The following is a 12,542-nucleotide window of genomic DNA, read 5'->3' as shown; positions in this document are numbered from 1 at the left end:
TAGTAAAATGACGCACTGCCAGGTTTTTGGCAGCCAATGAGGTGGAGCTTTTCCGAGAAGAGGCGTGGCCTCTTTGACATTCTTTAGAAGCCGGCCGGCGATTTCTTACCGGCATTTCAGTATTACTCCTTGACAGGGAGACACCTCGGTGTGCTATTTATTTATTTATTGTAGTGGTTTTTTTTAAATTTCCGGAGCCAAATATGCTCGGTTTGTGCCTTTACGTCCCCGTGTCCAACTCGGACCCGATAGAAGTGGAGTATTTTGAGTCTAACGGACTGCCGTCAGAGCTGAAGTCTGTCTTCAACCAGCTCAGCGTGTTCCTGCCTTCACGGGAGTTTTCAACCTACCAAAAATGGCGAAAGGTATGAAAGAAAGCTCGGTTAATGTTTCTCAACACATCCTGTTGTCATTTAGCATCACCTACTTCCTCAATACAATTAAGTTTGAGCGTCATTTAATCCTTTCTTTCCGGGCGCCGGTAAGGATTAGCTCTGTGTAGTGAAGTGAAAAGCCTCACGACTAGGCCGCGCAGCTGCCGCTCGGCTTCCGTAGGAGTCCAAACTACAAAAATACTGTTGCTTTTAGTAAAACAAAACCTGATTAAAAATCAAAGATGTCGGCTTCTAAAGCCTGTATTTGTCACATCTTTATGAAATAAAAAAACCTACACCTAAAAATCTACCCAAAAAAGGAATCCACACAGTGACGTCACAGCGGTTTGTCTCTCTATATTGCAGCTGTCTGATTTTATTATGTTGTCATTTGTCTGCTAGTTGTAAGTTGTAAGCTTCATGCTGCAACACGGAAGAAATGTTATTTATTGACTGTCTGTTGGACGCTGACCTGTTCCAATCTTTTTTTTCTTGCACTCAGTTTATGGCAAAAGCAAGACTATGTGTCAGATTAGCAGCTTCCACAGCTCATAACTCTTGTTGCTGCTGGAGTTCAGACTTTGAATCATGTTGAACGGACCTTGGTGTTCTTCTCTGCAAAATAGCATTAAAGTTCCCTTTGAACTGTCCCTTCTCTGCATCTGTGCGTGTAGTTTGGCGTGAGCTGCAGAAATGTCCCACAGGATAGCGTTACAGTCATATGATGGCGGGGGTCAGGGCAGCAGGTCAGGTATCAGTACTGGCTGGAGCAGGCTGGAGGATTGCCAGTTCCCTTGTCTTGTTTTAGCTCGGGCCTTCCAGTGTAGACTGAATTAAGACGGTTGGCGGGTCAGCCTGAACTTGAAGTCAAAGATAGAGCAGAGTGTTACTACCTAATACCCTTACAGTCCAGAACGTCATCCCAGTCATTCACGAAATCCAAGAGCCCCCTGTAAATGGGTCACCTGGGTGTCCTCTCTGGGGTGATAAACCAGAGGCCCACTGGGTACCTCTAAATCTCATGTGTCATATTCAGAAGTGCATGACTGGTTTTAGTTACTTGGCTAATCATTTGTCAGCTATCAGACATAGAGTACATTTTGAACTTGCTGTGCTGGTTTCATGTGTGCCCCTTAAATGCTGGATGTCCTGTGGGAGGTCTTGCATATCACTGTAAAATGTCATCACCTGCTGAGATTGCATAAAATTAATGTAGAAATCACATGATTAACTTTAAACTTTTACATTGCTGAATTATCTGTCAGGACGTCTCGTCTCACGGGTGTTTTTGTTTTTACTTGCAGAAAACCTTGCAAAGGGAAGGAAATGACTCAGACGGACAGCTGGAGTTTGAGGAGTTTGTTCACTATCTGCAGGACTATGAGAAAGACCTGAAACTTGTGGTGAAGACTCTGGACAGAAAGAATGCAGGTGTGTGTGTGTGTGTGTGTGGTTTATTTCTGGTTTCCCGTTCTTTCATCCTTTTCAGTATGCGGTTCTTGTTCTCACAGCTTCTCTCTGCTTCCTTTTAAGGCCGCATCGACTCTAAAGAGTTCATCCAGTCTCTTCGTGACCTTGGTGTGCATATCTCCCTGCAGCATGCAGAGAAAGCCCTTAAAAGGTGAGTTCATCCCACCATTTATATGAATATCTGTCGTGGATTGTTGGATGGACACTCGGTATCTAAATTATGATCTTTTTTATTTTAAAGCATGGACAAGAATGGGATGATCACAATTAGCAGTAAGGACTGGAGCAACTACCCCATGGTGGAGAAGACAGAAACCCTTCCAGAGATCATCCTCTACTGGAAACGCTCAACGGTTAGTCTGTCACTCCCTGCTCTTTTCAAACCACTGTTGGTGTTGCATAAATCTTCACATGTCCCATTTTTCACTTGGTTAAGATAACCGTATCAACACACAGATAACAGTATCAGTCAGACTGTAGCAGTGCGTTGGATGTTACACCTTCTTCCTTACAGGAATAAACAGGTCAATTAAAAGGCAAATTCCAAGAACGTCTCCATCGGTACAAGCCGTGCGTCAGCAATTAAGCTCTATTAGGCCATGAGAGAATCTATACCCATGCCGGGGAGGGGGATTATGTTGGAGGGGATTAGCAAATTGGTCTCACTGTTATGTAAAGCAGAGCAGCAGTCATGTCAGAGCAGGTGCAGCCTGAAGTAATGTAGCACAGCTCCCGAAGGAGCACGGCATGGTCTCTGGTGTCTCACTCTAATGAGTGTAGCAGCCTTACACTGGCAGAAATGAAACCCTGACAGGGAGGACGGAGGCCAAGAATAAAGCTGGAGCTACCCTGCAGCAGGGAGGCAGGCACACAGGAAGCTATTGTCTACTTAAAGTTACTGTAGATGGTATTATTTGGCTTAGGCTTGTGCACAGTCGTATCGTGTGCAATTAATCGTCAGAAAAACTGTCACCGATTAATATTTGCCACTTATCGATTACGGCGATTAGTGCCTCGTCATGATGACGCATTTTTGTGTGCGACGTACTCTCACCATCAACCGTGCACAATAACAATAATAAGTTAAATGATGCGGAGCAGCACGTTCCTAACATAAGGTCAACGTCTGCCGGAGCACAAAGAAAGCCGAAGAAAGCGCAACGAGGACACAACGCCATTGTGGAGGCCATTAGGAGGGGGACAGAGAGAGCTGCAGTTGGGGGCAGTTGATAAACGTTCAGGTTGCCATGGATACAGGCAGGCAGGCGGCGCTTTTACCGTGGTGTTCAGAGGAGTGTGGACAGCCTTTATCTTCATGTCTTCTATCTTCTTGGCAGATATTTGATGTGGGTGAGAACTTGATGGTCCCCGATGAGTTCACCATTGAGGAGAAGCAGACCGGGATGTGGTGGAGGCACCTGGTCGCAGGCGGAGGAGCTGGAGCTGTTTCAAGGACCTGCACAGCGCCCCTGGACCGGCTCAAAGTCATGATGCAGGTAAGATGATGAACCAAGCCTGCTCCACACAGCTGTGGAGATGACGGGACATGGAGACTGTTATCAGTTTGTGCAATACCAAACCTGTTGGTCTCATTTTGAACCTTCGAATGGGGCCATAAAGTTTCATAACTGGTCCGGTTAAAACTTGAAAAAAAAAATTGCCCAACAGTAAGTTGCAACACGGCTATAAACAAGTTAATGTTTGATTGACAGTGTGTAAGAGGGGGGCCAGAGTCCAGGGGCTGATTGTGGGTTAGCGGTCAACCAATGACTGGCTCAAACAGCCGCCACACTCTCTCTGTCATCAGTGAGCTCAATCTGTCAGACTATGTGTCAAACGTCCCGATTTACGTCAGCTGCCAGGTGGAAAGTCGACTTTGAGCCCGATCGATTTGGAATGATAGACCTCCGTTATTTTCCCCACAATTAAACAAACAAACGTGATTTTTGTATCAAGCGATGTTGGCCCACATGGCGCCCTGCCCAGAATCTAACCGGCCCCTTCTTTTGCAGGTTTATGGGTCCCGGACCAACAACATGTGCATCATGAGCGGCCTGATGCAGATGATCAAAGAGGGCGGTACGAGGTCGCTGTGGCGAGGAAACGGGGTGAACATCATTAAGATCGCCCCTGAGACGGCGCTCAAGTTCATGGCTTATGAGCAGGTACGACACGCTCCTCTTGGTGTGTCAGATTATTGAGTCACAGTGTTACTGATGTCATTCACTGACGTGTTTTTCTTCTCCAGATTAAGCGGTTAATCGGCAGCGATAAGGAGACTCTGAGCATCCTGGAGCGTTTTGTGGCAGGATCTATGGCTGGTGTGATCGCCCAGAGCACAATCTACCCCATGGAGGTGATTATCACATTAATTAGATCTACTCTCTGAGTGAGAGGGCATTAGACTGAAACTGATGTTATCTGCCTGCAGGTCCTGAAAACCCGTCTCGCTCTGAGGACGACCGGCCAGTACGCTGGCATCTCAGACTGTGCCAAGCAGATTTTCAAGAGGGAAGGACTGGGAGCGTTCTATAAAGGATACATCCCCAACATGTTGGGCATCATCCCCTACGCAGGCATCGACCTGGCAGTGTATGAGGTGAGCAGGCACTCTGAATCTTCTCCTTTTAATTGTATCATCTTTGTCGTCCAGCCTCTGAATGAAAACCTGTTTCTGGTCCGCAGACTCTGAAGAACGCCTACCTGCAGCAGTACGGCACTAACAGCACAGACCCTGGAATCGTCGTCCTGCTGGCCTGTGGCACCGTTTCAAGCACCTGTGGCCAGCTTGCCAGCTACCCTCTGGCGCTGATCCGGACCCGAATGCAAGCACAAGGTGAGGCCGACACTCCGGTAACATGTACCGGAAGAAACCCAACCATTAACGTTTGCGGCTCTCTCTGTGGTTAAACATTACCGTCTCTAAGTGTGACTCCTTTATGTCATCCTTCCAGCTGCGATAGAGGGCAACAAGCAGATGACGATGACCGGCCTCTTCAGGCAGATCTTGCAGGCTGAGGGCCCGACGGGGCTCTACAGAGGCCTGGCCCCAAATTTCCTGAAAGTCATCCCCGCCGTCAGCATCAGTTATGTGGTGTATGAGCATCTGAAGACACAGCTGGGAGTGACCTCACGCTAAAACCCCACCTCCTCTAAGTGACCCTCTCAACAAAACACCTCACCCCCACCCCCCCCCCTTCCAGGACTCATGCTAGGGAATCCCAGGGACCTTTTGGCTTCGTGGAGGTTCGTGGAGTCGCCTCATTCTGTGAATGTCAGCTGACGAAAGACGAGAACGGACACTGTAAAGTCAAAGTCAAAGGTGGAGGATATGGACTCTGTGAGCTCAGGTTGTCGGGATTGCGACTGCTGCTATTTATATATATTTTAAGGGAGAAACTGAAACATGTGAATGTACACAGGGGACCAAATGTTTTGCCCTTCTCGTTGTCTTGTCAAACGTCCAGGTTATTTATTGTTTTTCAAGCTGATGTAGCTTTGGTCAGCCGGTTAACTATACACCACAGCACTCTTAGATGGATCCACTGAAGGAAAGCATTAATAGGCTCCTTACTCTGACTGTGAGAAAGACATGATCGTGTTCCCAAATGAGAGGATTTTTGCACAAAAGTTTGATTTCTCTCCACCCGTCCTGAATGAATGAGTATTTATTTCCACCCTGTGTTTGTTTTTATTCTCCAAAAGAAAGTGGAGGTGTGACTCAGGGTGTGGAGATACAGCCTTACTGTCTGTGAAACACTACATCTGGTGACATGTGGAGCAGGGTTGGAGTTTCTACTGTTGAGCAACTGAAAATAACTTCTTGTTGGTGCACACAGCTTCAGTCTGTTCATGTTTGTAGATGTTTTTTAAAGTGTTTAAGTGTCTTTAATGTTCATCTCAGGATTATTGTTGTTTAATTCACAGAAGTGTTTAGAAGCAAAGGGCTTGGAAAAGATGAGCAACATGATGCACTTTAATCTAAAGCTAGAAGGGCCTGAATATGTCGTATCAATGCAGGAATAAATTCTCTTGTAAAGAACGAATTTTAGTATTGTTTTAAGGGACCATTTCATGCAAATAAATGCAAGTTCTAGAACATTCTGAGTGTTGCCTGTCTCTTTCACACACAGTCTGATGTTTAACCACAAACTGAAGCCACAGGAGGTTATGATTCTGTTTCCTGAGTGTTTCCCACACACACATCATGTGATATACCAAGTCAGAGGTGAAGCCACAGTGGAAGTGGACGCTCTGGGTATTTTTTTAATGTTCAGTATAATGAAGTCAGAAGTTTTTTCAGCGTACGGCACAACTTTCTGAGAACTTGTTTAGGTCTGGGTACAGTTTTGTCTTATCACCTGTTTCCCAGAATCTTCAGGAGAATTTCAAGAAACTGTTCTTGGACAGACAAAGATAAAGAACAGAATGACTGTACCTACAAATAATTTACAAATAAATAGCTGACTTATTAAACTGTGTTTTTCCGGCTGGTTTAATTAGCTGTGTGTTACTGATAGGAAATATTTAAAAAAAAAATATATATTCTATATGGTGTTTTGTACTCATGTAAAACACTAGTATAGATAGAGGTAGAAATATAATAGCGGAAATAAAAAATTATGTTCCTTTGACTTTTCTTCTTCAGCGTCTATTTTGTCCCACTCAGGTTTCCGTACGAAAACACGGAAGTGGTGACATTAATATGGATTTAAAGCCAACAGGACAAAGAAACATCACGTTTTCTTTTTATAAGCCCGTTACTACGTTCAAAATAATTTCCTAATATCTGCGTTTTCTTTGTTAAACAATTAAATTATATCCGATTTTTTTGCAATGCACTTTTTTTCATTTTCGTAAAGGCTAAACTTTTTGCTAGCCATGTTAGCTAGCTAGCTAGCTAGATAAGTTAGCAGATGAAGATATCGCTGTTAGAATAGTGCAGAACATGTTTCGGTCCGGTTTCCTGGTTCGGGCCTCACATACTCTGCTGACATGGGTCATTACCCTCATACTGTTCCTGCACAACACCGGTAAGTTCGTTCAAAATGGGAGCACCTGCTGGAAGGAAGGAGGGGTTCTGAGCACAGCAATGCTAAACCTGCCTAAACCACCTTATTTGTTTTAGTCCTGTGGCATCAGGAAGCATGAGAGATACAAAATACAAACACTCTCAATACTGGCATGACTCCGAGGATTCAGGAAATGTATAATTTACCCATATTATCTCATTCTGAGGGGCTGATTTAAGAGCCTTTAATATTTATAAACAAATCATGCAAATTATTATTATTTATATTATTATATAAATCTATTTTATTCAAATGGAATATTATTCTTGTGAGGAAATAATATTAAAAACATAGAAGATGTTGTAAATTGGTGCTTGATGTAATGATTGGTTTTGTGTGTAGATCTGCGGAGGTGTGAGGAGCGAGGAGAGCTGCTGCTGCCGGCGCTCTTCTTCCTGCTGGTCGTCCTGTCCGTGCTTTTATACTTTGCAGTTTCATTAATGGACCCCGGCTTCGTCCTCTCTGACACTGCACAGGTAAGATCCCTGAGAAAGATCCACATCACAGAAACAAAGCACAAGAAAGAAAGATGTTTTGTCGTTTCTCAGTGACGTGCAGCCTAGAAAACCTATGTCCTGCATATGTTTGTTGCATGTAGGACCATGTGCATAGACCTTTAAGTAAAAGGTGTGTGTATGTGTGTGTGTGTGATCCACATCCCTGTGTGTGACGCAGGGCGTTCAGGCCTCCAGTGAAGAAATGGAGTCGATGATTCCTCAGTCGAGCCCTCGGCTGCGGCGCTGTGGATACTGCCTGCTGCAGGTAACCAGTGTTTTCCTGCTCACGTTAATATACATACATTTATGTGATGCAGCGATGTTGCACTGTACAGTATGTGGGAGTGACCATCAATCATCTTATTAACATTTAACTTGAGGAAACCTGCATTTCTCCCTGGGGATCGATAACATTTCTGTCCATGTTTCTATCTGTGGTGCATACAAGCACTATGCTGAGCATAGGTCACCATGCTGTGGCCCAGGACGGCCGGCCTGTGAGTGCTGTGTGTGAATGTGTCCTGTGTGGGCACTGATGGGGGCTGAAGCTGCTGGACTTGACTCACATCACTTCAGAAAAGGAGCCCTGCTTCAACATTAGCAGAAAAAACTGATGGACTTTGGCTTCTTTGTATTTTTTGGATGGATGTTTAGACATCTTTAACATCTTAAAACAGCACTTTTTTTATTTTGTGTGTCAAGCAGCAGCCAATGAGAGCCAAGCACTGTCAGACCTGCAAGCGCTGCGTGCGTCGCTTTGACCACCACTGTCCCTGGATCGAGAACTGCGTGGGAGAGAGGAACCACCGCTGGTTCGTGGTCTACCTGCTGGTGCAGCTGCTGGCCCTGCTGTGGGCCCTCCACATCGCTCTGTACGTCCTTATCTGCTGTGAAGCACAGGAAAGTGTGTGGCCTCCAACAAAACGAGGTGGTGAAAGTTATCATGTGGTGTCAGTGCACTCTGCTCAGCAGGGTTATCTGTGCTGCACTGGGCTGAATGAATTAACTCGTGGCTTTGGAGAACACCAGGGAAGCGATAGACTTATCTCTGTGTTTGTGCACGTTGCAACTTTAATGTGTTGCTCAAGTGCACTTTCAAAGTTCAGGTTTTAGGAAAGATTGTGCAGTTTAGAAGATTTGACATTTCTGTTTGCTCCTGAACGCCTCTGTGTGCATCAGCTAATGTTCAATCAGGACCTGCGGTACACCACAGGTCAGAGGGGCGGGGGAGGAGGAGCTGCTAACATCTGAATGTTCTTTTAATGAAGCTGGAAGCTCAGCAGCATCGGCTGATGGTGTGTATGTGTGTGTGTGCTGGTTTCAGGTCGGGCATTTCTCCCGGCGCCACCTGGGAGCTATGGTTCAGAGCAAATGGCTTCCTGCTGGCGGCGCTCGGCGTGGTCGGAGTCTTCTCTGTGGTGGTGGTGCTGCTGCTGGGCTGCCACCTCTACCTGGTCTCCATCAACTCCACCACCTGGGAGTTCATGTCCTGGCACAGGATCTCATACCTGAAGAACTGCAGGGATGAGGAGAACCCGTTCGACCGCGGCATCTTCTGCAACCTGTGGGACTTCTTCTGCATCTGCAGGACGGTGGTGTGGGAGCAGGTCTACCAGAGGAACACGCCCAATCCGGTCTGACCTCCCAGACCCGAGGCCCCTGTGATGTGTCTGTAGTGGTGGATGCACTGTTTCCAGATGATGGATCAGAACCAGGCTGGTACTGAGGTCCTGAGTCTTCCTCTGGCGCCACCATGAGGTCCACATGTGGCATTAAGTCAGAATGAAGTTTGTCTCAGGATGATTTTTAATAACACCGGTGCTCCCTTAACTTTTTATTAATTAATCCGTCCAGTGCTAAAGATGTGTCCCATCAGCCTCAGCTGCTTATCGTTTCATGCTAATCAGCATGCTAAGATGTAGCACCGTGCTTTATTCCAGTTAGCATGTTAGCATGCTATGTTTACATTTAGCTACCTGTATACTGGACCCAAACATCTGACGTGGCCTTGAGATAGTTAGCCTTGAGTGTGTTTCAGGACCAGGAGGAGCTTGATACCCGAAAGTTCCGTATTTTCAGGTTTTTGAAGTGACAAAGAAAAACACTCCATCTTTGTTTACTCAGGTCAGGTGACCACCTTCTCCTCTTTGACTCCATGTTGTAACCCTAACAGTGTGTCGTGGTCACTGCTGGGCCCTCAGTGTGCACTGATGTCATCATTTTTTTAAAAGCCAAATGTTTTTACTGTTCTGTTTGTATTTATTGACAACACGAGTACATTAAAACACGGATGATATGCATGTCGTTATAGAATATATCTGTACAGACTGACGTTCCTGCTCAGGATGCTTCACATACATAGATACACATGAACAGTACTGACACAGAAGTAACGTGTAATATTCAGCAGCATGACCTTAAAGTGCTACAACAGCTAATCCACCACCTGACCTTAGGGGGGACACGCAGCGGGTCATGTGACCACATGGACGTCCTTTCAGCAGACAGAAACATTTCCTTAAAGAGCAGCTTAACACACAGTTAAAACATAAAGCTGTACTCTGCAGAGTGAGCGCGGCGGCCCCCCGCCGGGGACTTCCTGCTCAGCTCGCAGAGACGACCGTGGTCAGGATGATGCTACATTCACTCGTTCTGTGGGGATTGGTGAATCCTCAGGAAGACTGGACTGTGTGTTAAGGGGCTGTTTAAAGCGTCTGCATGTGTCCTCAGTGGAATATGAGCTGCCCTGACATCACAGAATATGATGCTGCTACAGATATTCTAGAACTATTATGGCTATATTAGATTATCTATGGCTTCTCTTACACTGCTACTGATTACATGAATTCTAGTGCACAAGTTCACCACAGTGCCATGCACTTCTACAGGAGGAGGCTGATATGTGAAGGAGGAAATCACACACACACACGAAGCCTTTCCTTATTGGTGTTAACGTCTTTAAAAAAAAAAAACTATGAACCCTGAACTCAGGTCTGGTTTGTTCGGTCAAGGCAGTGGGCGCAGCCTGTCACAGTGATGCATAGAAACGGCAGCACAGACTGTTCCTCTGAAGGATAAACACCGCAAATAAATCTAATAAGCACGAAGGCCACGAAGCTGCTGCCCACACAGAGAGGGAGGCCTGAGGATGCTGCTGCTGGCAGAATCCAGCCCTTCATCTGGGAGCTCATCATCACTCAGGTTCAAGCCAATTACTGAGCAGAAAAATGTACACTGAGGTTGTTTTTAGCATCAATATGTCTAAAAATGGACTTTCTTTCACATTAGAGAGCTCTAAGCTGAACAGCCGGACCTGTCACTGCTCCTCCAAGCAGGTCTAGGTCTTCAAAGACCTCCATCAGGTCCAGCTGTCCCGCTTCAGTCATTCTAAAAAATGACCTGGATGATGGAGAATCTTCTTTGAGTAGTGATGTTGTGAAAATTTGCCGTTAAAGCCTGAGTTATTCTATATTCTGTACAAACAGTCAATAAATGATAGTTTCTTTAAACTGTCCGGCGCCCGATGTGTCATGTGATTGGCTGCATGCTCGCATTAATCTGACGTTAGCCGTCATATATCACAAATGTTGACGTAGGTTTAAACCAGCGGCTCTGCAGGAAGTTCAAACATCTTTTCACTTTCAGGCTGTTTGTGTAAATTCCAATCGGTGTCCGTCGAAATGTCACGTTCCTCTTTGTGCCCCCGTGTGGCATCACGTCATGACACATTTCCTCTAACCACGTCACATGACTGGCTGTGGCGCCAGCAGCAGCAGCAGCAGCAGCAGCGCTGTCACACTTGTGTGTTAATCTGTCAGACAATCATCGTCCTGTACATTTGTGAGTCGGCGTAAGGCAGCTTGCAGAGGTATCGTGTTCAGGCCGGCGCTGCTGCAGCTGCAGGGACATGTGATGTAGCAGGAGGAGGCGTGGCAGAAATAATGACAGCAGGAACTCATCAAGCACCCCGTGTGTCTGTGTGACCAGATCTTGTAAGAAGCAGGAGGGAAGTTTGATTATAGACGATCACGTTCTTCTTAAAAACAACGGAGATGCTGCCTCGCGATAAGATTGATGAGGGAACAGTCAGCCTTGTTAGCCATGGGATTGATCTGACATGTCAGAGGTGTTTGTTTGCTGCAGATGATCAGTCAGACTTATTTCTCTAAATTCTGGACGAACCCTTTAAAATAGGACCGCTTGCTGCCTCTGTCACGATTATATCAAAAATATAAATAAAGAAGCGGATCATACATTTATCGGACTGGTTATATTACCTGGTGACGATGAGGACAAGCTGGTGCTAAAGTCCCCCCCCCCCCCTCTCACACACACACACACACACACACACACACACCTGGATTCAGTTCCTCTTTCACCCGTGCAAGGCGCAAAAGTCAAAGTCAGCGAACGCCTCCTGCTGCTCGGCAGAGAGGCTGAAGGGCTTGGCGGGCGGCGACAGGATGGGCTGGAGGCGAGTGAAGTCGCTGTCAAAGTTGCTGACATCAACGGGCTCTTTGATTGACGGCAGGAATGGCGGCTTGAGCTTCTTGGCGAGCAGGGCTTCCCAGTCGATGGTCTACAAGGACATCGAGTGTTTAATGGATACAGCACAGATGTGGAAATGATCACAGACACTGTCAGTTAAACAGATTCACCTGAAAGAACTTCTCTCCTTTGACCTCGTTTGCGTCCCTCTCTCCAGCTCCCAGCCGCTTCAGAGGATTCTTCTTCAGCAGCTGCAAGATGAAGATGATGAAGGTGAAGAAGAAGCTGTGATCATGCAACCTCGAGTCATTAACGTTTCTGTCTGCACTGGAAACAAAAGGACGACATCGGCCTTCATGCATCAGTGGCCTCGGTCTGCAGGCCTGAGGAGGTCCACGTGGACCGGGTGGTGCTGCATCTGAACATCAGATGTGTCTCCACCTTAACGTCCTCCTGACATGCTCCTGATTAGTCACTTGTCACAGTGTGTTTGGACATAAGTGAGACTGGGAGATTAAGGAAGCATCAAATGACCTTCTGGACGATGATGACAGCATCAGGAGGAAGAGACGTCGGGTACTGCACGTCGTCGTTGACGATGCTGTCAAACACCTCCTCCTCATCCTCCCCGGGGAACGGAG

General features: G+C 46.3%; 3 protein-coding genes across 7 annotated transcripts in view; 2 read left to right on the top strand and 1 right to left on the bottom strand.

The window, feature by feature from the left end:
* The first annotated feature begins 203 nt into the window (after positions 1 to 203).
* Positions 204 to 4,983, top strand: slc25a25a (solute carrier family 25 member 25a). Its single transcript, XM_028414768.1, has 10 exons — positions 204 to 365; positions 1,679 to 1,805; positions 1,908 to 1,995; positions 2,086 to 2,197; positions 3,182 to 3,340; positions 3,857 to 4,009; positions 4,093 to 4,200; positions 4,276 to 4,443; positions 4,530 to 4,680; positions 4,799 to 4,983. Exons 1-10 carry the CDS (start codon positions 204 to 206, stop codon positions 4,981 to 4,983), a joined length of 1,413 nt encoding a protein of 470 aa, XP_028270569.1.
* Positions 4,984 to 6,530: 1,547 nt separating this feature from the next.
* Positions 6,531 to 9,713, top strand: LOC114440856 (probable palmitoyltransferase ZDHHC12). Of its 2 annotated transcripts, none has more exons than XM_028413433.1 (5): positions 6,531 to 6,877; positions 7,259 to 7,392; positions 7,592 to 7,678; positions 8,119 to 8,285; positions 8,738 to 9,713. In XM_028413433.1, the coding sequence occupies exons 1-5, from the start codon at positions 6,793 to 6,795 to the stop codon at positions 9,051 to 9,053; spliced, it is 789 nt and encodes a 262-aa protein (XP_028269234.1). In that variant the 5' UTR covers positions 6,531 to 6,792; the 3' UTR covers positions 9,054 to 9,713. The 2 variants fall into 2 exon arrangements, with proteins under 2 accessions (XP_028269234.1, XP_028269233.1); XM_028413432.1 differs by having other exon boundaries at positions 8,116 to 8,285.
* Positions 9,664 to 12,542, bottom strand: part of LOC114440851 (serine/threonine-protein kinase N2-like) — a 10,693-nt gene continuing 7,814 nt past the window's right edge. For 3 of the 4 annotated variants that reach the window (XM_028413423.1, XM_028413426.1, XM_028413424.1), the window contains 3 exons: positions 12,436 to 12,542; positions 12,072 to 12,152; positions 9,664 to 11,992 (listed from right to left, as the gene is read on the bottom strand). The exon at positions 12,436 to 12,542 is cut by the window's right edge and continues 1 nt beyond it. In XM_028413423.1, the coding sequence (XP_028269224.1) occupies positions 11,789 to 11,992; positions 12,072 to 12,152; positions 12,436 to 12,542 (392 nt within the window). In that variant the 3' untranslated portion in view covers positions 9,664 to 11,788. The remainder of the gene's footprint in view (positions 11,993 to 12,071; positions 12,153 to 12,435) is intronic. The other variant, XM_028413425.1, reaches the window with a different exon arrangement.

This window comes from Parambassis ranga, chromosome 9 (assembly GCF_900634625.1).
Source record: "Parambassis ranga chromosome 9, fParRan2.1, whole genome shotgun sequence".
Lineage (NCBI taxonomy): Eukaryota > Metazoa > Chordata > Actinopteri > Ambassidae > Parambassis > Parambassis ranga.
The sequence above is the reverse complement of the archived record's forward strand: the minus strand, read 5'-3'. Positions and strand labels throughout refer to the sequence as shown.